At 37.8% G+C, this 24697-nt stretch overlaps 1 protein-coding gene across 2 annotated transcripts in view; it reads left to right on the plus strand.

Moving 5' to 3' along the window:
* HDAC9 (histone deacetylase 9) overlaps positions 1 to 22935 on the plus strand; it is an 841506-nt gene extending 818571 nt beyond the window's left edge. For both annotated transcript variants that reach the window (XM_037163907.2, XM_053655071.1), the window contains exons 26-27: positions 6443 to 6590; positions 16822 to 22935. In XM_037163907.2, the coding sequence (XP_037019802.2) occupies positions 6443 to 6590; positions 16822 to 16861 (188 nt within the window). In that variant the 3' untranslated portion in view covers positions 16862 to 22935. The remainder of the gene's footprint in view (positions 1 to 6442; positions 6591 to 16821) is intronic.
* The last annotated feature ends 1762 nt before the right edge of the window (positions 22936 to 24697 follow it).

Here is a 24697-nt window from a genome sequence, read left to right on the forward strand (position 1 = left end):
GGTTTTATGACTGTGCATATTTGTCAACATGCATCATAACCTGCCCTCAAAATTGGTAAATGTTACCGACTATAAACTATACTTCAATGAAGCTCATAAGAAATTGAAGTAAAATAAAGCAAAATTTCAGCTTTTGAAGCTTTTAGAGTTACAATGAACAGTGTTACAAAAAGAAAAATATTTAAATTGATCCCTAAGAAAACAAAGTAATAAATGAATAAATTGAAGGATGCGCTAGATTTGATTTTGAAAATCTGTATAACTGGACATTCAAACATGTTTATTTCTTTACTGATTCACTGATAAAACAATTCTCTAGCTGGATACATTTATATTCTGTTCTGGAATGGAATGAAATTGAGAAGTCATATGATTTTCTGCCACATCTAAATTCAGTAAATAAAATGTTGAAGAGTCATAGATGGAGAAAACATTTTTGAAAAGTTTGGCTTATATAAAATATTTGCCAAAGAAAGGTATTATGAAAGGACAGAAAAGACAATAGTCATGAAAATGTTTGGTCTGAAATAGTTACTCATTTCAATAGCTTAATAATTACAGTGACAATATTCCTCCTGTAGCAGAAATTGCCATGAGCTTACCAGGTAGCACTGCCTTGCAGAGACAGTATGTGTCCACCAAAATATTATAGTCTCTTAAGAAGAGTAAATTAAAGATGCCACAATTTCACATTTTGAACCATTAAATTCCACTATGAAGAAGATTGCAGGCAAATTTATGAAAGAGTCTAAAATATTTAAATCACTTAAAAGCAAAAATACAATTTTCATAAAAATATCAATAATATTCTATCAGTGAGAGAGATGGCCACAGAACTAACATATATGAATATTTACCAACAATTGTAATTTTGCTTATGTTATTTTCTAATGTTAAGATTATATAAAGAAGATGCTTATTGTGCTTGTGCATGCATTATGCCATTTTTAATTTTTAGCATGAATTTTAGTTGTGAAAATAATTTTTGAATATGATATTTTATAAATCCATAATAATTAGTTGGCCAGTAAATGAAAAATTGCATCACATATAATTTTTTAGCCCCATTTTAACCTCAAAAATGCACCAATGTGGATGAAAAGTAACCTGGTCACTCTATCTATACTCCACTTTTCTTTTCTCTTTGTAATTATTTTATCATTGTTCAAGTACAATTGTCTGCATTTATTCCCCACCACTTGCCCCCCACCCCAGCCATCTCCACCTTACTCCCCTGCTTCCACGCCCCCCTTGGTTTTGTCCATGTGTGCTTTATAGTTGTTCCTGAAAACCCTTCCCCCCATTAACCCCAATTATCCCCTCCCATCTCCTCTCTGGTTACTGTCAGTTTGTTCTTAATTTCAACGTCTCTGGTTATACTCCACTTTTCAATGCATCTTTATTTGTCATACATACAGTGTTTTGAATCCCAATAAAATTCTCCATGTGGCCCCCATAAAGTGTATCTTTAAGCTCTGAGTTCTAGAAAATTCATGATTTGAGGTTCCTTGTAAATCCCAGGTGTTAATAATTTTTCAAGGTTGAAGGGGATAGGAAGAGATTTAGGTCAGTATCAGTTTCTTCTCCCGTGAGAATACAGTGTGTAATGACAAAAGGCAACATCATTCAAATGAGAACAAATCTGAGAAGCGACTCTGATGGTCCCAAAACCATGACTGAGGCGGGAGGTGCTGGGGTCAGGAGGTTTTGAAAGCATCCATGGGCCTGAGCTGCAAAACCTCTTGCTAGGTGGGTTTTTTCTAACACAGACCTTCCTGTGTCAGCAACCACCTATTTTTCCAAGTTGCCCATTACCAAGAGCACCCGGGTTTCTACCGAAGTCTGACTATCCAGTGCCTGCAAGAGACCCTCTCATGTGGCTCAGTGATACTCCATCTATGGCCTCTGTCTCTAACTCTTGACTTTCTGCATTCCATTACCTAGCTTTTACCTTATTTTAGATGCATTCTTTGCCTTACCTTTACCAGACAAAGCAAAAATGCAGAATAATGAAGGCTGAACAGTCCAAAAGTGCTGAGAAATGAGAAAACTTTACATAGTGGGAAAAATGAATAAGGGTAGACGATATGACCATAGAGGGAGTGCGTACATCCGGTTTTAATGGAAAGCTCTCTCTGGCCAGCTTTATTATTGCCTTAGGATAGCAACCCAGTAGTGGCTGGCTACTAATATTTTACTTTATGAATAGCAGCTCCAGAAAACTCTATTAATAAACTTTGGTTCATTTCTCTTATGTGCTAATGGGCATATTATTGCCATGCCAACAGATACAATTTTCTTGCACATGTTTGTGAAAGGAAAAAAAACCCTACCCATCATGTGAAAATATAACACATAGGGTTTGAATTGTCTGCATATTTCAGTCTGTGCTATACACACTTTAATTATTCCACATTACAGAAGGAGATAGTGGTCTATAAATGCATTATTAATGTAGAATATTTCCCTTGTGTTTATAGGCTTTGCCAGAAGCCATATTGCATTTTAAGTTTTGGGTTATTTCTGAGTCAGGAACCTCATATACATTTGGATGAAAGCCAAACTTCTAACATTTATTCTTAAACTTAGCAGAATATTTTATACATGTTATTCAGAAAGGCCTCAGCCATTTACTTACTACTTACACACATAAAGACTAAACTTTGAAGGATCATTGTCAGTTATTCTGCTGAAGGATTATTAATGATTCACATTTTCTGTCCTGATTGTGTTGGTGGAATAAAGATGTTTATTTTTTCTATAACGGAGAGCTCTCTTCTTGAAGAAAAAGTATGATGCTCAAAAATTAAAGCCCTTGGTTACCCTAGGTGTGCCATATTATCTAAAAATAAGTGTTTGCTAACCTCTTCAAGGGTTCATAGGCTCACAGAAAGGGGAGATTTTCTGCCATAATAAATTTACTCTAACATCCAAAAGTGATACATAATATAAGATCAGAAGCATCCCAATCACTGAGAATGGAACAGAAAGAGACCTTATCACCGCACCCATTCCTGTCACTTTGTAAATGTGGGGACTGTGCCCCAGAGAGATCAAATGATTTCTCTGGGACTAGTCCAGTGTCTTCAATCTGGAAATCACGACTTTTAGCTCAGGGCTCCATTTTCAGTGGACTTTTTATTTGTACTCATAAATGTTAGCACTTGTCTCCAGTTTTACTAGCTTTGTCCATGACTTATACCTGGTAACCAGGTCTTGAAAATTGTAAGGTTAGGAGAAAGGACGAGTAGAAAAAAATTAGTCTCAACATAGTTGTCTCAGTTGGTGCAATAAACTTATGCCATTAAAGCCAATAAATGGCTCATCGACTGAATCATATATCTAAGAAACAAGGGTAATATGTTATTACCAAAGATAATTTCTTTGTAAAGAATATATATAATGTTTTGCAATGTCTATTAGGAGGAGGGTAGGGGAGAACTAAATAAAGATGGACCAGAGACTACAGAGAAAGAGATGTTTTGGAATCAAGTAGTCCAAATTAAGGGTTTGAGCTTCTCTACTTGCTAGCCATGTAACCATAGAAATAATTACCTAACATTGCCTACATAGTCATGAGGATTAATGAAATTGTAAATTATAAATGTGCAGACACCTGTCACAGTCCTCGACAATATATATTCATAATATCAATATACACTCATATTCATATTATGATATGAATATAAATACTATACCAATGTAGAGTCAATATATATAATACATGTACTCAAGGCTTAATAACAGTAATTTCTCTTTCCTGTAGTGTTTACAACATAATTTAACTGCTAAGCCAACAGCTACCTGTTGGTTCAGAGGCCCCATGTTAGTCATTCCAGAGAACAAGGAAAGCATGTCAACCAGCACTGACAGCTTTGTGAATATCATGAGCTAAAATAATGTTTAATAGTAATATTTTCTGAAACTCATTACAACTGAATGCACTTATAGAGAGAGCACAGCATTCCAACTAGGGCAAGATTACAATGACAGTGATCTAGAGAAGTTAGGGCCTTGTAATGGCACTGTCAATTCAGGGTCACCCTCCAAAGTTGAGAGAGGTGGGAGGGGCACTAATGGACAACGGTGTGGTGATTGCTGGGGGAAGGGGGTTATGAGGAGACTAAATGGTAGTGGAAAAAATATAATAAAAATTATATATTTAAAAGAAAAGAATAAGCCAAGACACATTCCCATTGTGCAGCTCCCAGACCTCTTTTAGTCCATCTCCTCATTTCTGTTCTGTCACTTCTTCTTAATTAAGAAATTATCATTCCCCCTGGACATTTGCCAAGATGTACAACTGTTGTTTTGCCACCACTCTCCTTACCTTTCCATCCATCATGCATGACCTCTCCAGAGGGATCTTTTTTTTTTAAAAAAAATATTTATTTATTTATGTATCTTTAGAGGGGAAGGAGAGAGGGAGAGAAACATCAATGTATGGTTGCCTCTAGTGTGTCCCCTGCTGAGAACTGGCCTGCAGGGAACTCGCTTACAACCCAGGTATGTGCCCTGACTGGGAATTGAACCGCCATCCTCTGGTTTGCAGGCCTGTGCTCAATCCACTGAGCTACACCAGCCAGGGCCAGAGGGATCTTTTACAAACATGAACCCAATGCCCAGTGTGTTCTGCTTAACATGGCCCTCACACCTACACATTGAAGTCCAATATCATTGGCATGTTATCGAAGATGGTGTGTTAATTAGCCCATACCTATCCCAACAATATCATTTATCACATCCAGACATTTCCTACGTTCCAGTTGTGCCTGGCAGTGGGCTTTGTACCCCAATAAACTATAGGAATTCAAGTTGCTACACATCTGTAACACTATTTCCTTTTCCAGGGATACCTCATCATCAGCACCTCCCTCTATTTTAGCTTCGCCAACTTTTGATGGTCTTTCAAATACTCAGTCAAGTGTTACTTTTTCTGGCAAGTCTTCTCTCCCCTTCCTGCCATCATAAGTATATGTTCTACTTGTTTCCTCTCAGGAACACGTGGGCCTTCGCTATACAGAATTGTCACTGTTTGTTAACTAAAAGTGCTGTCTCAACTAAACCATGAGTTTCTTGATACCAGAGAAGCACCCTTGTGTCCTCCACATCTGGGACAGGCTTAGCTTTCAAAAAATAGTAGTTCACAGGTTCATTCCCAGTTAAAATTACTATTATGTGATCTACACTAGAAGATTTATGATTCTCAGTCTTTGGTCAGAATAGGTGATCACAGCAAGGAGAGTATTAACAGTGGTAGACAGTTGTGTCAGAAGGTTCTGTTGGCACAGGGAGTAGGTGGCAGACTGGAGATCCTCTCCCAACATGACATTCATTCCTTTGTGAAACAGTAAGATAGGGAAAGGTCAGTCATGAAATGTTAGTTGGAGCTGGAATGATTTTGAGGCCCTCCCCTTGCTTTGAGAAGCAGAAATAAAGAGCCACAGAGGGTTGCCAGCATGAGGCAAAGCTGGGTCCAGAACCCAGTTTTCTTGCTTTCCAATCCAGTATTCATCCATGTGCCTTTTCTACTCTAATGGAACTTTTTTTTTTCTGAAGTAAGCAAACAATGCATGCCAACTCTCTACATAATTGGTCAGGCTACAGGGATAGTGCTAACCTGGTGAGTCATGTTAGCACGGAGGGAGGTTCTTCTGCTTTGATTTGGGGCTGCAGAACACTTGACAAAAAATAGCTTAGGGGCTGCACGAAGGTCATTAACTCTGCTCTTTCATACGTATCCCACTGGCATGTTCTCATGAAATGACCTCCTATTTTCCTCTCGCTCTCCTTCCCTGCCTCAAAAAAAGAAACATCCCTGTGACATATGGAAGGGTTCCAACATCAGCCAGTGTGTATATTAAAGTTTTAAATCAATTATTGTTCTAGTGCACACCCTAGGGTTAAGAAAGAAAGAACATCCAGGACTAACAAACCTGATGGTTCTGGCAAAGCTGCCATTCAATTCATGCTGGCATTTCTGGCTTTTTCCTTTTCTTTAATATTCCAGCTTCATTAAAAAAGTTTAATGGCTCAAGTAGCAATTTTTAACATTGCTATTTCATTCAGTTTCTCCAGGAGACTTCTACCTCCCAGTCTCTTGAGGCTTTCCCAGGGGCACGGTGCCCAACATTTGCCAACTTAGTTGTAGAGACAGCTGTTGGTCTGATAGTGAGTTCATTGGACCCAGACTATTCCTCACTGATTACCTTCTGAACAAGGGACAGAGAGACTCAGAGTTGGGCTTGTGGGCACTTCACAACTTGGCCTTCTTAGAGAAAAAAGACAGTCATGATGGTCAAGAAACCAAATTACAACTGGTAATAACATGGTGAATTTTAATCTCTCAACTACTCTGGGTTGGACCTATGTGAGTATTCTGATTAATACTGCTCTAACTAAAATTCCAATAATGTACAATGCATGTGGTTTTTCTCCCTAGGCAAATACTGGAAGTCAGTAAGGATGTCAGCTGTGCCAAGGGGCTGTGCTCCAGCAGGGCCTCAGTTGCAAGAGGAGACAGAGACCGTTTCGGCCCTGGCCTCATTGACCGTGGATGTGGAACAGCCCTTCACTCAAGAAGACAGCAGGTATGGATCCAATGTGGGCAAATCATGCAGGTCAGTAACATCCAGGCCCATCATCAGTGTTTGTGAACCTCGCTGCAGACTTCCCCCCACGTGTCTTCTCCATTTCCACCACCTGTCTTCTCCAGAGCCACAGATGCCACAGCACATGCTGTCGGCTGTCAAGAAGTCATTCATTTGTTTCATTCTTCATGGCAAACACAGAGCTGGAGCATGTGGTTGCAGTTCACAGAGGAGTGGAGGGGATGAGATAGATGTGAGAAAAATCACTTCTCGGTGGATAATTTAGTGCAGATTATCATGGAAAGAGCTGCGTATGGACTTGCCTGCTGCCCTAGTCGTCTCTATCTTTCCAGATGTTTTTTCTTTCTCTCGTCATTTTGAAATTACTGATGCAACACACAGAAAAGGGGAGAGCGGAAGCTGGAAGCATGGCTAGCCAGTTGCACAGCCTAAATGCACACAGGCTCTTTAGATGACTGGCCTTGAGGTACAACGATGAGATGAGGATGGGATTTGCCTTCAAAGGAGAAAGGGTGTAACAGAAAGTGTGGACTTGAGTCTGAATTTACCTTACATTATTATAAGAAGGGGTTGGTTTAAGTCTACTACGACCAAAGCCACCACGAATGTATGTACATTAATATTGGTGCTTTCTTCGGCTGACTTCAAAGTCACATTTCCTCAATTCAAAAATGACTCAGGTGAGGCTTTGCTAAAGCTCTGCCAGCTTGCACTTTAAAATTGCTTCTGAGAATGAAACAGGACTCCCTCCATACATAACATCACCATTAATTACACAGACCCTGCTACCAGTAGATAGATTGGCAGTTTTCCCAAGAATGCACAAACTTGAATAGTTTTAGCTTGCTTGCTTTTACTGAGTATTCAGAGTTTAATGGATTTAACATCTTGTTTGGGTCAGAGCAGGAGATACATTGAATAAGAGATTTCACTTTTATGCAATTATTTTTTTTGCCGTAACCACTTAAATAGCAGATTACCAGAAGGGAAAAAAAGAGTTGTACAGTGTTGTATTAGAAGTCATCATCATACGGGCATCTGGAATATAAGGGAAAACTTATTTTATGTCTTTGATAATATGAACTAACCCCCTGCCGCTCCCAGCTAAGAACTGAACCAAGTTCATAATCCAAAGGTGTTGCAATTATTCCCAAGGCCAAATACAGTTAGTTTCTGTCATTTGAGGGCTATAAAACCGAGGAAGCTAGCATCTGTTAGTGTTGGATATAAAAGGAGAATAGCTATTCTTGAAACTTCATTTAATATAGAGAAACGAAGCTCAATCCCAACCTGGGTGAAATGAATTGTCAGTAATTTTGCCAATTAAATCATGGAGCTTAGAATAATTAAGACTACTAAATCATGTTATAAGCCCTAAGAAATGTAAAAATCTCAGCAGTTTGGCTGGCACTAGCTCTCTAGCATGCTTGTTTAGCCAGGTAACCAGTGTGCTTGACTCCTACTAACCCAGAGGGACTTGACCTGGGCTTCAGTTCACAATGGTTTTTAAACTTCCATCTCGTGACGGAGAGAGCATGGGAATGGGAGTGGTTTGATGTCCAGGGAAACTGAGCTAAAGTTTGTGGCCTCTATTCATATTTGTTTATCTCTTTTAGACAGATTGTATCAATTTTGATTGATTTTTCTTGCAGAAAGGAAAATAGTTTTGCTTGAAATATTTTCTATGGCTTTGAACTCACTTTTTTTCTCCAGGAGAGGGAAAGAAAAATTATTCTAGAACTGGCTTTTGCATTTCTATTGAACCATGCATGAATTTCATCAGAGAGAGAGAGAAAGCTTGAAAGCCACAGAGCCTTTATTCTCTTCAGGGGAATGCTCTCAGAATTGTCCCCCGACTCAATAGAGGAAAGAGGACTTTCAAAATGAGATAAAAAGGTGGAAATGTTCTGGGGCCTTTGTGATGAATGCAATATTATAAGTGCACAGGAAATTGAGAGATTAGAAAAATCAGAGAGCTAAATGGATGGAAAAGGGTGAAGGCAAGATTCTTTTTATAGAATATTCTTGCCAGTTATTTTGGAGGATATATTGGTGTTTGGAGTGAGATGACTCATTTTGTACTAAGATTTTGGGTAAAGCAGCTCTTTTCCTGGCCAACTCATATCTGACTCACTTACCACTAGTGAATAAGGGATAAAATGCTCCTGGCTGAGAACCATTGTAAGTATTTTTTGTTCATTTTTCTTGGATGGGGGTGGGGATGGAGATGACAGCACAGTGCAAACAGTCATTTCATTTTTATAACTCATTAATGGGCCATGGAGAAGAAGTTATTAGAAAACAGTATGTGGGCATTCATTCGGGGGATGATTGAAATACAGTTTTCAAGACCTAATTTTCAGGTGGCAAAGGACTTGAGTGGCAAAAATGACCGGTGGACCAGCAGAAACAAAAACAAAAACAAAATATGAAAAAAACAAAGTGGGGCTACGTTATATGTTCAAAGAATATTAAGTAGCTAGGCTTGGTTTTATATAGAGGATTATTTTTAAAAGAGAACTATGATCTTAAAGGTTTGTTTGCCAGGAGACTGTACCTTTGAAAGATGATAATTTGCATTGGTCATATATATGTTTCAAATGCTTCTTCTACTTTGATGAGACCAATACTGTGTCCAGTTTTATTCTTGGGTACCAGTTCAGGATCTGCGGAAAGTCAAGAAAAAAGTCTATCTGTGAACTAGGACTTCAGGATGATCAATTACTAAGTTCTTGGGAACACAACTGAAAGTTAGGTTTTCAGATGTGAGTTTGACCTATTGCTTATAGTAGGGATCATGTTACATGTATTTTCAATACGACCCAATCTGATTGTTTATTTAATCATTTCATTTTCAAATTCAGGTGAATTTTGTCATGAATGAGATGGTTTCAAGTCATTTTGTAATATAGAAGCATGAGAAAATATGTGATTCTGAGTCTGGCCATTTTGTTTTTTGAGTAATTATTTTGTTCATGAGTATGAACAAAAAGGGTAACAATACACTGGAAAATCCCAAGTATCATCTGCTTCAGCTTTGAATGGCCTATCTGTACTGCCAAGGACATTGATAACCCTGTTTTCCTGTATCCGAAGATTTGTATAGAGATATAGACCACTATTAAGAATACACATTCTGTCCTGGCTGGTGTGGCTCAGCAGGCTGAGCACCAGCCTGCAAACCAAAAGGCTACCAGTTTGATTTCCTGTCAGGGCACATGCCTGGATCACAGGCCACGTCTCTAGATGGGGGCGTGTGAGAGGCGACCAACTGGTTTCTCTCACACATCGATGTTTCTCTCCCTTTCTTTCTCCCTCCCTTCCTCTCTTTCTGAAAGATCTTTTTAAAAGTATAAATTCATGCCTAATATGCTTAGAAAATCAACTTTACTTTTCTTCCTTTAGGAGCGTGTCTACAAGGCTTCTAGAAGCTAAAGTATTGTACAGATTGTGCAGGGTTCTGACTTTTTCTCTCTGATCCCATTATTTTAATCTCTTGTCTATCTAACTAGCCAAACATACCAATATAAATTTTAGTCTTAATTTTCATCCAATGTCAGCAAATCCTTAGTTGAAAGGAGGACTGAGATTTGGAGACTCCTGGTAAAAGGAATGACAGCCTGTCCCATGCCATCTTCTTCCTCCTCTTCCTGGGACCTTTGGTCTCTGTTTTCAGTGCCAAACATGTAGTCTTGTGGCTCGTGTGAAGTCGGACTTTGTATGCAGGGCTTAAATCCAGTGTCCAGTTACGTATTTCAGAGTTCCATTCTGAATTCTTTATTAAGAAGTGTTTAATTTGGAAATAGAAACACAGTTAAGTCAAACCATAACTAAAGCGAAATGCACTGCAATGCGAGCTTCCCGTCGTCTCATCTTGGTCTGCACTCTTCATAATGATCTTCCTACCGTTACAGAGGAAGAGCAGAGTTCAAATGTAGAATCGGCTGGTCTAGATAATAATAATAAGCTCCAACTTAATAATTGAGTTGTCAGGGACAAGGTTACTTATTTCTCGGTGCTTTTTTTCTTTGTCTTTAAAATGAAGGGAAAATATCAGGGTTTTGAGGGTGAAATGACACAAATACACCTTAAGACCTTAACAGAAGCCCTGACACATAGTAAGCACTCAGTAAAGGGTGCATACGTCTTATTCCTCAGGCTATCCTCCTATATTCACCACAGGTTTACCACGAAAACACAACTGTGTCTGTCTCAAGTAAGCACAGAGTGACAAAGCTTGGTTAACAAACGATACATGAAGACAAATCCAAAGACAGAGGCAAAATAGCATAAAAATGGTAACATAACATTTTGTAATACCTGAGCTCTTCTTATCTCTATGTTTTTCAAAGGAACAGGTGTTTTTTATATTTTTATGACTTTGTAAAATGTGTATTTTACATTTATTTTCCTTCACAGTACTAATTGACAATGTTCGTTCTCATCTACGCCGACGAATCAGAATCTAGAGCACTCGTATCATAAACACGGATTGACTGAGGAAGTGTAACAAAGGAAGGAGGGGGAGGTAAAGCATCTGAATGGAAAAAGGCATGTCTTTCTGGGGAGAGGAAAGCGCAGGGGTGATGCTGGCACATTCCAGGATTACCCCTCCCTTGCAGAAAGAGAAGGGAGAACATCCGGTCATGCGTTCTTTAGACACTTCCTGACAATGTTCTGTCTGTGAGACAAACATCAAGAGCCAGGATCACAAAGCTTCCTTGCAGCCCTCGAAACATTCACATACTTGGGGATTATATTAGTTCTCAACTGCTATCTTAAAAAATCACTGCAAACTTAGTGGCTTAAGAAGACAAAAAGGTCAGAAAACCGACACAGGTCTCTTGGGCTATAATCAAAAGGTTGGACAGGCTGGTTCCTTTCTGAAAGCTGCAGGGAAGAATCGGTTTCCTTGCCTTTCCTAGTGTCTAGAGGCTGCCTGCATTCCTTGGCTCAGGCGCGCCTTCCGCTTTCTTTAAAGCCAACAATTTCCATCTCTCTGATCTTTCTTCAGTCACCACATCTCTCTCAGACTGAAGAAAAAAAGCTAGGAAAGATTCTCCCTTTTTGAGTCATGTGATGATATTAGACCCACTGAGATAATCTAGGATAATTCTCTATCTCAAGGACCTTAACCTTAACCACATCTACGGAGTTGATTTTGCCTTCCAAGGCAGTGTATTTATAGCTTCCAGGAATTCGGACATAGATATTTGGGGGCTATTATCCTTCCCAGACCAGAATCAGACATAACAACCAACTATAGTAAGTGAAAAGTCGCTTCATAGATTGAGCTGCAGATTGAAAGAAGACCTAACATAAACCAAGAACTGGGGAACAAATCACAGGCCTGGGACAACTGAGCCAGAGGTGATTTTACATAGTAAATAAGAAGGAAGGCATCCAAGAGAGAGCCAATAGCTTGAGCAAACCATCTCTCTCTCTTTTTTTAAACTTCTGTTGCCAACCCTCAGTCCAAAGTACCTTCATCTTTCCTCCAAACTCACAGTCCTTTCTTTATTAATTCCCACATCCACTTTGCCTCCTTTCTAGTCTGTTTTCTACATGGCAATCAGGGAGCTCCTCAAAATGATACAAAAAAAAACAAACAAGTAGGGAGCAAATCTTGCCATGTCTCTGCTTGAAATCCTTCAGTGCCTTGAATTGCAGTAGCATAAAGACCATCATTCTTAACAGGGCCCATAACCCTGGCCATTCAGACCCTCTCCTTCCCTGTGCATCTTAGCTCTGACATTGTTCCTCTTTGTGCTGTGATCTGCTTTCCAGCAGGAAAAAAGACCTTGTTTTATTTTTTAAACTGAGATATGCCTCACATGTAATAATATGCACATAAAATATCTATCTAAAAATAGATGATATTTTTATCTATTCCAAACTCATACGCACAACTCAGAATAGGATCGGGAACATTTTTATCACCCATAAAGTTGCTTATGCATCTTATTAGTCAATGGAACTCCCTCCAGAAGTAACCTTTTTTTTTAACACTGCAGATTAGTTTTACTAGTTCTTGAATTTAATCAAAAGGGAAAAATGTAACACATATTACTTTTTTCCAGCTTTTACTTCAATAAGCCTAATATTTTTGAGATTTACCCAATCACCAGTTTGTTCATTTTTATTATTGTGCATTATTCTAATGTATAAACAAACCTTAATTCCTTTATCATGCACCTGTGGATGGGCATGTCATTTCCTATTTGGGGCTACTCATTTTTTTCTGATTTCTTTAATTGAGATATAATTGACATGTACCATTATGTTATTTTCAGTATTTGATATTGGTGTATATTATGAAATGAACACCACAATAAGTCTAGTTAACATTCATCACCACACATAGATACAATTTTTTTCTTTTTATCAGAACTTTTGAGATTTACCCTCATAGCAGCTTTCAAGTGTACAAGGCATTATTATTGACTATAGACACTGTGTTGCACCTAACATCCCCAGGACTTCTCTCATAACTGGAACTTTGTACCTTTTGACCCCCTTCCCCCATGTGGCCCCACCTCTGGCTACCGCCCATCTGTTCACTGTATCTGTAAGTTTAGGGAGCTTTTAGCTTCCACATATAAGTGAGACATACAGTATTTGTCTTTCTTTGTGTGACTTACCTTACTTAGCATAATGCCCTCAAAGTCCATCCATGTTTTTGCAAATGGTAACATTTCCTTTTTTTGTAAGGCTGAATTATTTATATATATGTAATGACAAGTGTTGGAAAGGATAAGGAGAAAAGGAACACAATATACAGGAAATATATATATATATATATATATATATATATATAATCACATTTTCCTTATCTATTTATCTACTGATGACCACTTTGGTTACTTCCATGTCTTAGCATATTGTAAATAATGCTGCAATGAACTTGGGGGTGCAGACACCTTTTTGAATTAGTGCTTGTATGTCCTTCAGGTGAATACCCAGAAGCAGAACTGCTAGATCATATGGTAGTTCCATTTTTAATTTTTTGAGGAACCTCTGCATAGTTTTTCATAGTCATCTTACCAATTTACACTGCCACCAACAGTACACAAGCATTCCTTTTCTCCTTATCCTTATCAACACTCGTCATTTCTTGTCTTTTTTATAATAACCATTCTAACAGGTATAAAGTGATATCTCATCATGGTTTTGATTTGCATTTTCCTGATGATTAGTGATGTTGAGCACATTTGTCTGTCTTCTTTGGAAAAATGTCTCTTCGGGTCCTCTGCCTTTTGGGGCTGTTATGAATAAAACTGCTATGATTTTTCATTGTGGCAAAAAGCACACCATGGTTACCATCCAAACTGGTTTTGATTGTACAGTGACTACTAGTAACTATGTCCATTGCTGCACCACACATCCCTGGAACTTCTTCACCTTGCAAAACTGCAGACTCAATACCTATCAGACAGTTGCTTCTCTTTTCCCCTGTCTTCAGCTCCTAGCAACTACCATTCTCCTTTCTGTTCCTAAGTATTTGACCATATTAAATCCCTCATATAAGTGGAATCATGAAGTATTTGCCTTTTTATGACTCAGCTTACTTAGCATAATATCCTCAAGGTTCATCCATATTGTAGCATATGACAAGACTTCTAGCTTTCTTATGACCAAATACTTCAATGAATGAGCGTGCAATTATCTCTTCAAGATCCTGTTTTCAGTTCTTTGGATGTATACCCAGAAGTGGAATTGCTGAATCACATGGTAATTATATTTTACATTTTTTGAGGAACGTAGTCTCTTTGAAATTTTTGCTCAAGTTTTTATTTTGTGAACACAAATGCACAATTGCTCGGATACAGACTTAGAGGTAGCACTGCCAAGTTGTAAGGGAGCCATATGTTTTACTTTGCAAGAAACTTCCAAAGTGCTTTCCAAAGGGCTATGCCATTTTTCATTCCTACCAGCAATGAATGACAGTTCCAATTGCTTCATATCCTCACCTCCACATTGTGTAATCAGTCTTTATAATTAAGCCTTTCTAGTGAGTATTCAATGGTATCTCATTGTGGTTTCAGATTTTCTCTAAAGAGCCATATTCTTGTTCACATCAGGCCTTTTTGGCACATACCCTTTCCTCTGTTTGGATTACCTTTCTGTCTTCCGTATCCTCCCACTAACCCTATGCTAACTGCTCCATTCTTTTCCACTTATACTTTAGAGCCCAGCTCAAATATTTCTGCCTCTTTTGGAAAAGGTTCACTGATCATCAATCCCAATATTAGGTCAGATCCCCCTGTTATGCTTTTTATGCTTCCCCTGTAGTTCTAATACCTAGAGCAGAGCCAGGGTGCATTTTATACACTCAGTAATTATTTCTTGAGTCCATGAAAAATTCTGTAAACTGAGGCATGCCAGCCTTTATGGAGATGTGGGACTTTGAAACAAGCCCTTACAGCTGTGGGAAGGTAAACTATGACAGCCACGCTGAAAGGCGATAAGCTACCAATTCAGACACGCAAGACGTATGACATAGTAATCCTGCTCCTGGAGGTGGATCCTGAAGACATTCTCCCCCGAGGTCATTAGAGTACATGGACTCAGAAGTCCGCTACCACCTTATTAGTGATGGGTGGATAGGGGGAGTCAAACCCGGCCCTGTGTGGGGAGCATGAATAGTTCAAAGGTGGAGAATGTACACAGTGGAGGTGTCACGTCGCACGTGGCAGCTACAGACTGGAAAACAGAAGTGCAGTACTGAGTGAGAAAACTCCCCAAGGTGAATTATGCCTGTGTATGTAAAAATCAAGTTTACATGAAATAAAAAAAATATATGCTCATAAAACAGTAACACATCGGAGAATGCTCTATGGACAAAATCATGTACAAAGCAGCATTAGATTGCATGCCTTGGAAAAGGAAGAGGAAGTAAGAGATAGGGGCTAAGTTATATCAATAAGAGAAGTGCCTTACTCAATAATATCACTGATATTAATTAACAAATACTGTTTTAAAAATCATAGGATATGAAATGCCCATTTAAGGGAAAATACAAGAATTTAATTGTACGCTATCTCTTATCCCAAATTAAATTATCTCTGCTCTTTATTTGCGTAAATTATTATAAGCCAGAGAAAACCGCCATCCACCTGCATGTGGCATTTCCCTGTGGTGGCCTATCATGTCTCTCTATCTGGTGCTGTTCAACACAATTTTATGCCTATGTTAGATGATGAAGGGACAGCTCCAAAGTATTAAATAAATAAACAAACATGTCACAGTGTTTGTTGTTTACGAGTCAGTTTTACCTCCTTTGTTTTTCTCACCTGCACTAATTCTGTAAGAAACATCTTTTTCCTCCTGGCCTTAAACCTGCAACCACAGCTTCACGGAAATGCAGTCATAACTTTAACTGTCACTGAATTAGCAACTGCCGAGCTCAGACCCAAACACAGTTCACCCTGCATCTGAAATTCCAGTGCCATTCCCTCAACAATCCAGCCACCCTCATGTACGTGGATTCCTACTACAATTTGTCCTTTTGGCTAAATCAAAAAATCATTCTAAAAGTTTGCCTTTAAACACCCTCAGAGTGTTACTAAATTAAGGTTAAATCTCAAGTATAAATTTTCAAGCAATTAGTTTTGGTTTTACCCGAGCAGAACACCCCACAGATGATGCCGAATAAAAACTATTTACACAGTACCATAGTGCCTTTCAAAAGTGTTGGGTCTGTAGCAGCGATTTGCTAATCAAATTCAGAATCTGATTTGAAATGCCTCCGGCAGGCAGCCAATCCAGTTATGAAAGAACAGAAGCAAAAACCAGAGCCCTGGTGAGTTCCCCGCAGAAGCTAGCTGGGTCCATTGCTCTAGTGAGCACACTGGTTCCATAGGAAATCACTGCAATTGCTTCTAAAATAAAATATCATAGTTAATTTTTTTCAATAAATTATTGGACTGTACTAGACACAAAACATGTACATTTTGGAATCTAGAGTTATAAAATATTCTGACATGTTTTAATATAAACAGGAACATTTCCAATGATTGCTTGGATCTAAAATGTTTTTCCACTTGACATTTGTTTATACTTCCTAGGAAAGAAACTCTATTTATGGATAACTGAATAACACAAATAAACATTAGAAAGAGCTGAAAAATCAGCTTTGATTATGCATGAAAATCTACAATGTCATTGTGTACTCTTCTGCCGTATTCTGATTGCCTGTTTATTTTTACAGAATCTCGGGTGAGCCTATGGAAGAAGAGCCAGCCTTGTGAAGTGCCAAGTCCCCCACTCTCCCCCCGCCAATATTTCCTGTGTGTGACATCATTGTGTATGCCCCCCACCCCAGCACCCTCAGACATGTCTTGTCTGCTGCCTGGGTGGCACAGATCCGATGGAATATAAACACCGGGCACAAAATTCTGAACAGCAGCTTCACTTGTTCTTTGGATGGACTTGAAAGGGCATTATAGATTCCTTAAATGTAACCACTGTGATTCTAAAGTTACAGTAAACCACGATTGGAAGAAACTGCTTCCAGCATGCATTTGATATGCTGGGTGACCCACTCACTCCCAGGCCCAAAATATAAAGTAGAAACAGCCAATACAGCATTAGATCCTGTTCATTACAAATGCTATCACAGCCAGTGAAATTTGGGGCAAAACCTAGGAAATACTTGTTCCTGACATTCTAATCAGTTTTTTTTTTATTGGATGACTTTTTGTCAAACAGCCTCACATTGTTTACAGGATTTGCTTTCAGCTATGAACAGATAGCAATTCCTGACAGATCGCAGGGATTTTGTTTTGTTTTGTTTTGTTTCTCTTTTGGCCTTGGTTTTAACACATGGCTCAACTCTTGCTGGTTACGAGTTCAAGATGGAGGGACTGGGCTGAGGCGTTTTCGGTGGAATAAACCACACTGCATCTCAAAGTCCAAATGCCAAAGGAACCTCAGATGCTGTGTGTAATGGTGCAATATTTCATGTCACCTTTTCAAAAATTAGACCTGATTTCCCTAACATCCCTCCCTGTGTTCTTACACACACAGGACACTTGCAGCTGGATTTGAGGGTGAGCTCTCTCCCCCCCCCCCCTTGCTCTGATGGCAGTAGTTCTGGCATATGTTTGTGGAGGATTTCTGGCGTCTTTGAAAACTTTTCAAAGGTGGTCTTCATCTGTTCCATTCTCTCAAGAGTTTATTCTCTCAATTCTCTTTACCTGCCCTACATCACTTCTTTTTTCTTACCTTTCATCCATCCTTCCTATAGAAAAGCTGAAGATTACCCATAATCTCCGCAATTGCTCAGGAGCTTTGAGTATTGACTTTTTTTTAAAACTTTTGTAGGTTAGCACAGTGCTTGGTCTGATGTGTTCTTATAGCTGTGAAATCATTGAGGTGAATATGGCTTAAACAATGTTACTGAATTTTCTAGATCTTTGAAATGTGTTAATGAAGGCATTGCCTTTTTGATCTCACCTTGAATTGAGTTAACCTTGAACTTGTATCTTTATGCAAAAAAAAAAATCAACGACAAACTTAACCTTTGCACATGTGGCCTTAGTGTCAAAGACTAAACATGATGGACATTTATTTGTAAAATTAAAAGTAACTTACTAAATATGAGTAGGTTACCTCCCTACCATCCAGAATTCAACTTCAGTGTATAACTCGAACACATAAATGCATTACTATAGAATACCTCGCAGTATTTAATATCTGACAATGCTTTTGAAAGAGTTGATGTTTCTTTTTATATATTTTCCTAACTCAAAGGATATATTAAAGCCATAAGTGAAGATTGTCATGCTTTTATTCAGAAATTTGAAAGAAACCTTAATTAAAACAAGGCTTTAAGGAAGGCCATGATATGAAAGATACGGAACAATATGGTTTTAGTTAAGGAGGACTCTAACCTGTAAATCAAAGATGAAAGATTTCACTCAAGTAGAATTATATAACTCCCTTTTGTGATACAGTCAGACCATATTTTTCATTCATATGGTTTTTTTAGGATTACCATTTTAATTTTAAAGACTTTTATTACATATACAAAAATGGCTCAATACTTGGTTTAACATCTTAGAAATTTGAGATGCCCTTTGAAATAGGAAATCTAAAGTGGAATGTAACTCAGTATTAGGTAAAAATTACTTTCATTGAATAAAAGAGTAAGGTCAATCTTGATTCACAACAGTAACAAATTTTTTATAAAAAAAAGTCATGATATTTTCAGAGAAGTTCCTGCCAATCATATTTGTTAGCTCTTGTTATTTTTCTGTAATTCCTTGAAATTTACTTAAATAAAACCAAATAATGGAGCCAAGGGGATTTTTAAAAGGCTCCCCTCTTTACAACTAAAAGTTATACCATTTTAACCAGAAACATAATTGTGACTATTTAAAATAGATTGATAATTATAAATCTCTATTACTTCTTTCACTCCTCCCATATATTTGTAGATGCTATGTAAAAAAAAAATGAAACAGCATGCAAACATACTCATTTACTGATGTTTTCTACAATAATTTTGCTGCATTTTTATGCACAGCCATGGGTCTGATAGAGCCAAATCCCTAGGATATCTCCATGGTTATTTAGATTTAAAACACAACATGTTAACAAGTTAATTCTGCATCTTGCTGTGTGATACTGTACCCAACTGGTTGCACAGAGAGTCTCTAGAATATACAGAGAGGCAGATAAACTATGAAGAGGATTAATCACAGCAGAATGTACTTGTGGGAACAGAAGGCAGTGCTTTCTGATTATACCCTAACAAGGTGGAGTGTAGCCCTCAGGAATAGAACAGATGCTTTGGGAGAATAGTAACATGTCCTGGAAATAGCCAGCACTTTTCAAAACCATAGTGTCAGTTGTAGTTTTCTTGACTAACCTATTTAAATTTTATTGCTCAGAACAGTTACCAATATGAGGTTATTAGAAGAATTTGTCCTAAGCTTTATGAACAGTATATATTTCTGATGCATACTTTGAAAGATAATCACATAGACTTTCTCACAATCTCACAATAACTCACACATGGGGAATAAAGCATTTTAGAGAAATCTATTAGTAAACAAGGCTAGGAGTTCAATTTAACAAGATTTGATTATAGGTACAAAAGGAAATTAGTTTTCTCAATTATATAGTACAACCTAGGTTTGTATATTAAATTGAAAAAAAAAACAGTTTTATTAGACAAGTAAGTGACCTCAACCAGTAATGGAGGCTATTTAATCATGCTTTGTAAGTTGGAAGAGTATTTTGAGATAAAATATTTTAAAATATTTTAACAAGTTTACACCACCAATAGTGGAGATGGAAGTCATCTTTCGGAATAAACAGAGATCCTTATGAAAAACCACTACCAATCGCATTTCCATTACCAATCCTAGGAACTGACATCTTGCCTTTACCTCTCTATGACAACATGGTGGGTTTGAAAACAGGACACCTCACACGAGGTTTCAGAAACTATGGGGCTGGACTCTGTGAAAAGCTCAGTGCTGTTCTGTTTCTTGAGGTCATTCATAAAGCTGTGTAGATATCCTGGGTTTTGTTACAGACTCCACATGGGAGTAAAATGAATGACCCTGTGGAAAGTCTCCTGCAAGACTATTTCTCTCTAATCAGTACTTTATATTATTTTTTTATCCCAGCATTTATGTGTAGGGCAATTTATTTAAATATTTCTTCCTATTTATCTTTTGAAAGTTTCCTCTCAGTTTGTTTCATTACTTTGTAATTATTTTGAAACTCTTGAAACTATTAAATGTTTAATAGTCACGAAACAAACAGGCCAAAGGTTTCTGCCTTAAAAGTGATTCATTCTGAGCTTGAAACAATCACTCTGTCAGAGTTTGACATTGTCGTTTCTGGCAGCATCTTTCTTAACATTCCTTTCCTGCTTCAGAAATGAAATCACTTGACGTGCTGAGAAAATAAGAAAAAAAAAAAGTAGGAAACAACATACCTGTCCAACTCTTCCACAAAGAGGGTCTTTTCAGCTCCAAAAGAAATGAAAACCAGATGATCTCTGCTAAGAAATGAAGGCATTTGATTGTGGTCTTCAAAACTGATCATCAACGTGGTTGTGACCATCATCAAATATTTCTTGAGTCCTCGAAGGACACAATTACACTTCAGGCTCCAGTGGTGTTTTGTACTATTACCTGCCTTTTCAATGAAGTATCATGAGTATTACATCACCTTCATCACACCATCGCTAAAATCCGGAAGTGCCTGTGTAGGGCTTCTTTTCCTGGTCATATTTTCACTGGAAATCATATGGACCCTCACCTCCTAACGGCTTTCATGTAATCCATCAAATGTTTCATGGAGCGCAGCATGAGTGTCCTGTGGCCAGAGTATACATTTTTTAGATGAACATGGTATACTCAGAGACTCTAGAGCTTGGTTACTTCAAACCAACTGCAGTCCAGATTTTTTTTTTCTGTCATATGTACCTGGCTTGTTTTGTATAGTGGTTTATGCAACAATTGAGTCAGCTATTAATAAGCTGGACAAAGCTCGATCAGACAATCGAACCTTCAACAACTGATGTTCTGCTGTTTGGACTTGATCTCTATGACAGAGTAAATAGGGTTGTAACAATTTCTCAAACTGTCTTAATTCTCAACCTGAAACATTTAGCAAATAATATGGTGAATTCACCTTACAGTGCCAATCACTCTAACCAGTAATTTCCTTCCCACTCATCTCTCCCTCCCCTGTTCAACTGCCAATACCAAATTGCCACATCTAATCTATCAGAATAATTTTCTAAATCTCTATGTTTCCTGAGTAGAAACAACCTTGGCTATTTATTTTTTGAGACATCACTAAATATATTTTCTTTTCTGTCACTTTATATAAACACTCTAGTACCATAGCTACTTTTTATCTTCCTTTTTAAGAACCACTTCGCTTTTTTTACTATTCTTATCTTAAGAGGTAGATCAAGTTATTGTGTTCTGGTGTACATTGTTGAACCTGGCACCCTGTGTGACGAATAGAGAACTTCTCTTCTTGTCGCCAGTAGATTTTCTGCTGTTCTTGTCTCTGCCCATTGTGTTGTGCTAGTTGTCACATAAAGGGTTGTACATTTTACATTCTTGCCCTTTGGGTAATGTCTTTAGGAGTCAAACCCACAAGCATACACTCCAAACTGAAGAAAAAATAGCAAAAGAGAAAATTTAAATTAATGCAATTTGGAAGCAAGATATTTCCAGGCTAGTCAAAGGAAATTGAGTCCTTTTATGTTTCTGTTTGGGCCTTAGGCATACACTGAAGGCAAGTGTTGCAACACCAAATCAAATAAGGAGGATCCAACGATGTTTTGTGAGACCTTGTGGTCACATCCTTTCGGCTTCATTGTGCAGCCCTTTTTGGGAGTCGGCATTTTTTGACAATTGATAGAGGTCTTGCAGCAGTTTCTGGCTATGGCTTTTATTAACTTAAAATTGAGTAGAAATGGAATAACTTTCTTTTAAACTTAGGAATTAAGAATTCTAAAATCTGAGGAGGAATAGCAATTTCCTTGGATATGCAAACATTGTTTTTAGATAAAAAAAAATCTCCATATGCTCCTTTGAAATTGTGAGATGTTCACTCTCTTTGTGGATAAGCAATGCCGGTGTCTGTCTTCACAACAGCTGAGTTATATGAAGTTGCCCTTTCGGTGGTTGCTGGACAGAAGGAGCATGCTGTTAAAAATGAGTGACTGTTTAGTAGATTATAGCGTAGGCAGTTTGTGTCATTTGAAAGCAAATACCCTGATTTTTTAAGTAAGATGGGCAGGGCAGGCAGGAATCCAATATTTATTACTCTTGTGATTAAACTCTCTAAGCCAGGCTTGATGTATATGCCAATAATCTGGAGTTCCTGGCTTAGGGTACAATTTAAATGTCTTTTCTATCGTGGTCTTCTATCTGTTTCTGTAATAAGATCAGCGTGTTGTCCTCTGTGCACCAGTGGTTTTGCCCTTAATTTTTTTGGCTCGCCTTCACCAAAATCTGTCATCCAGTGCTGCTGAGAAAGCCACGTGTTGCCAAACCTCTTTTCTGAAAATTGTGCTGCCAGTGGTGTTTTCCCAGATGTGAAAAATAATTATCCAATAAAGGATTAATACTTAATAACAGTACTATGATTAAACATTTTCATGCAATGTTCACCTTCTTTCTGATTCCTTTTCTGTATTTGAAAACATTAAATGGAAAATTCAATGGTGGGTTCCAAATCGTTGCTGATGTTGTTAACATGCCTCTCCTTCAAAGCGGACGAAAGATTCCCTTCTGTCTTGTGTTTTCTACTGAATTACATTTTCTTCTAGTCCCAGTGTGAATAAAAGCTATTTGAAATAAAAGTGTTCTTCTTTTTCTACCCTTGGCGTCTACCATTAGACTCTAAATACTAGATATCTGACACATATTCATTGAATAAATAAAATACTACTAATGATAAGTTACTGTGACATACACTATTATTCCACTTTCAAAATACGGAAGGGTTACTTGCAAGTAAATCCCCAGTTCAACGATGTGAGAATTCACACACAAAAAAAGTAAATGAAAACAGAGTTGCTACATGAATATAATTTGTGGGTCAGGATAAAGGATAATAATAGAGGCCCTGGTGGGGTGGCTCTATTGGTTGGAGCATTGCCCTGTATACCAGGAGGCTGCAGGTCCTATTCCCTGTCAGGGCATCTGCCTTGGTTGCGGGTTCAGTCCCTGTTTGGGATGAGTATGAGAGGCAACCAACAGATATTTATCTCTCTCTTATTCCTCCTTCTTCTCTCTCTAAAAATCAATTAAAAATTTCCTGAGATGAGGATTTTTTTGAAAAAGAAGAAGAGCTAACACTCATGAAGCATCATCCATTTGCTTGTTACCAAAGTTAGGTTATTCACTACATGAACCCCACATCATCTATTATTACTCCCACCTACAGATGAGAGCATGGAGCATGGAAAAAGTCAATTCATTTACTTATGGTTGCAGATAGTAAAAGAGAAAATTGAGTCCTTATCCATGTCTAGCTGTAAAGTGTGTTTTCTCTTCAAACAGCATACACTTGTCAAATGTCAAAGATGATATGCTAAAGATATGCTTAAACTATAAAAACTATGACTAACCTTCCGTATAGACTAAATGCTCAATCTCCGCCAATCTTATGATTTAATAAAATTATCATTTTAAATGGATCTAGTAACTGTGATTGAGTTCGTATAGTAAGTACAAGTTACAAAACAGTTCTTTTATTTCCATTTCAACATCTTTCTTTAACGTAGCCAAGAACCCTAAGATGTCTGTAGAATACATATTCCAAAAATTCTTGAAATCTATTCCAAGATCAATACTTATTTTTGTATTTTATAAGCTCCTACAATGTTAGCATTTCAAAATATAACCATTTCCAGTGGACAATGGTTTGTGTTTCTTCTGGGAAAAAAATAGTAATATTTTGTCTAACAAAAAGTAAACTCGAGATGGAGTGGGTAGGTAGAGTCAGTTTTAATGGTAAACACCACTAGTTTAATCAGACTTGTCAACTGGCAAATGTTGCTTCATGGTTCTTTGTTTCTTTTAAGTTTTTGTGGTGAAAAGAGGAATTGAAAAAGTGGAGTATGAGTAAAAAATGAGAATGAATGTGTTATTGTTATTTTTAAAAATTAGTTTGCAGCCCTGAATGGTATGGCTCATTGGACTGAGTGCTGGTCTGTGGACCAAAACGTCGCTGGTTTGATTCCTAGTCAGGGCACATGCCTGGGTTGCAGGCCAGGTCCCAAGTTAGATGTGTGGGGGAGGCAACTGATGGCTCACACATTGATGTTTCTCTTCCTCTCTTTCTCCCTCCCCTCCCCTCTCTCTAAAAAATAAATAAAATCTTTTAAAAAAATATAAAGTAGTTTGCAGTTAAAAATAGAATTGTAAGGAATTTTCTTCGTTACTTAATACTTTGAGTTACTCGGAGTCTTCTATATGTTGTAATTACTGCTTAGCTTTGTAATAGCAATATCAATTTTTAAGACCATCCCAGGGTACCGATAATGGATTATTACCCACATATCTTAATAAGAACTTTGGAAAACTTATAGCTATTCT

The sequence above is a fragment of the Artibeus jamaicensis genome, unplaced genomic scaffold (assembly GCF_021234435.1).
Source record: "Artibeus jamaicensis isolate MK-2021 breed Jamaican fruit bat unplaced genomic scaffold, CSHL_Jam_final contig_923, whole genome shotgun sequence".
Lineage (NCBI taxonomy): Eukaryota > Metazoa > Chordata > Mammalia > Chiroptera > Phyllostomidae > Artibeus > Artibeus jamaicensis.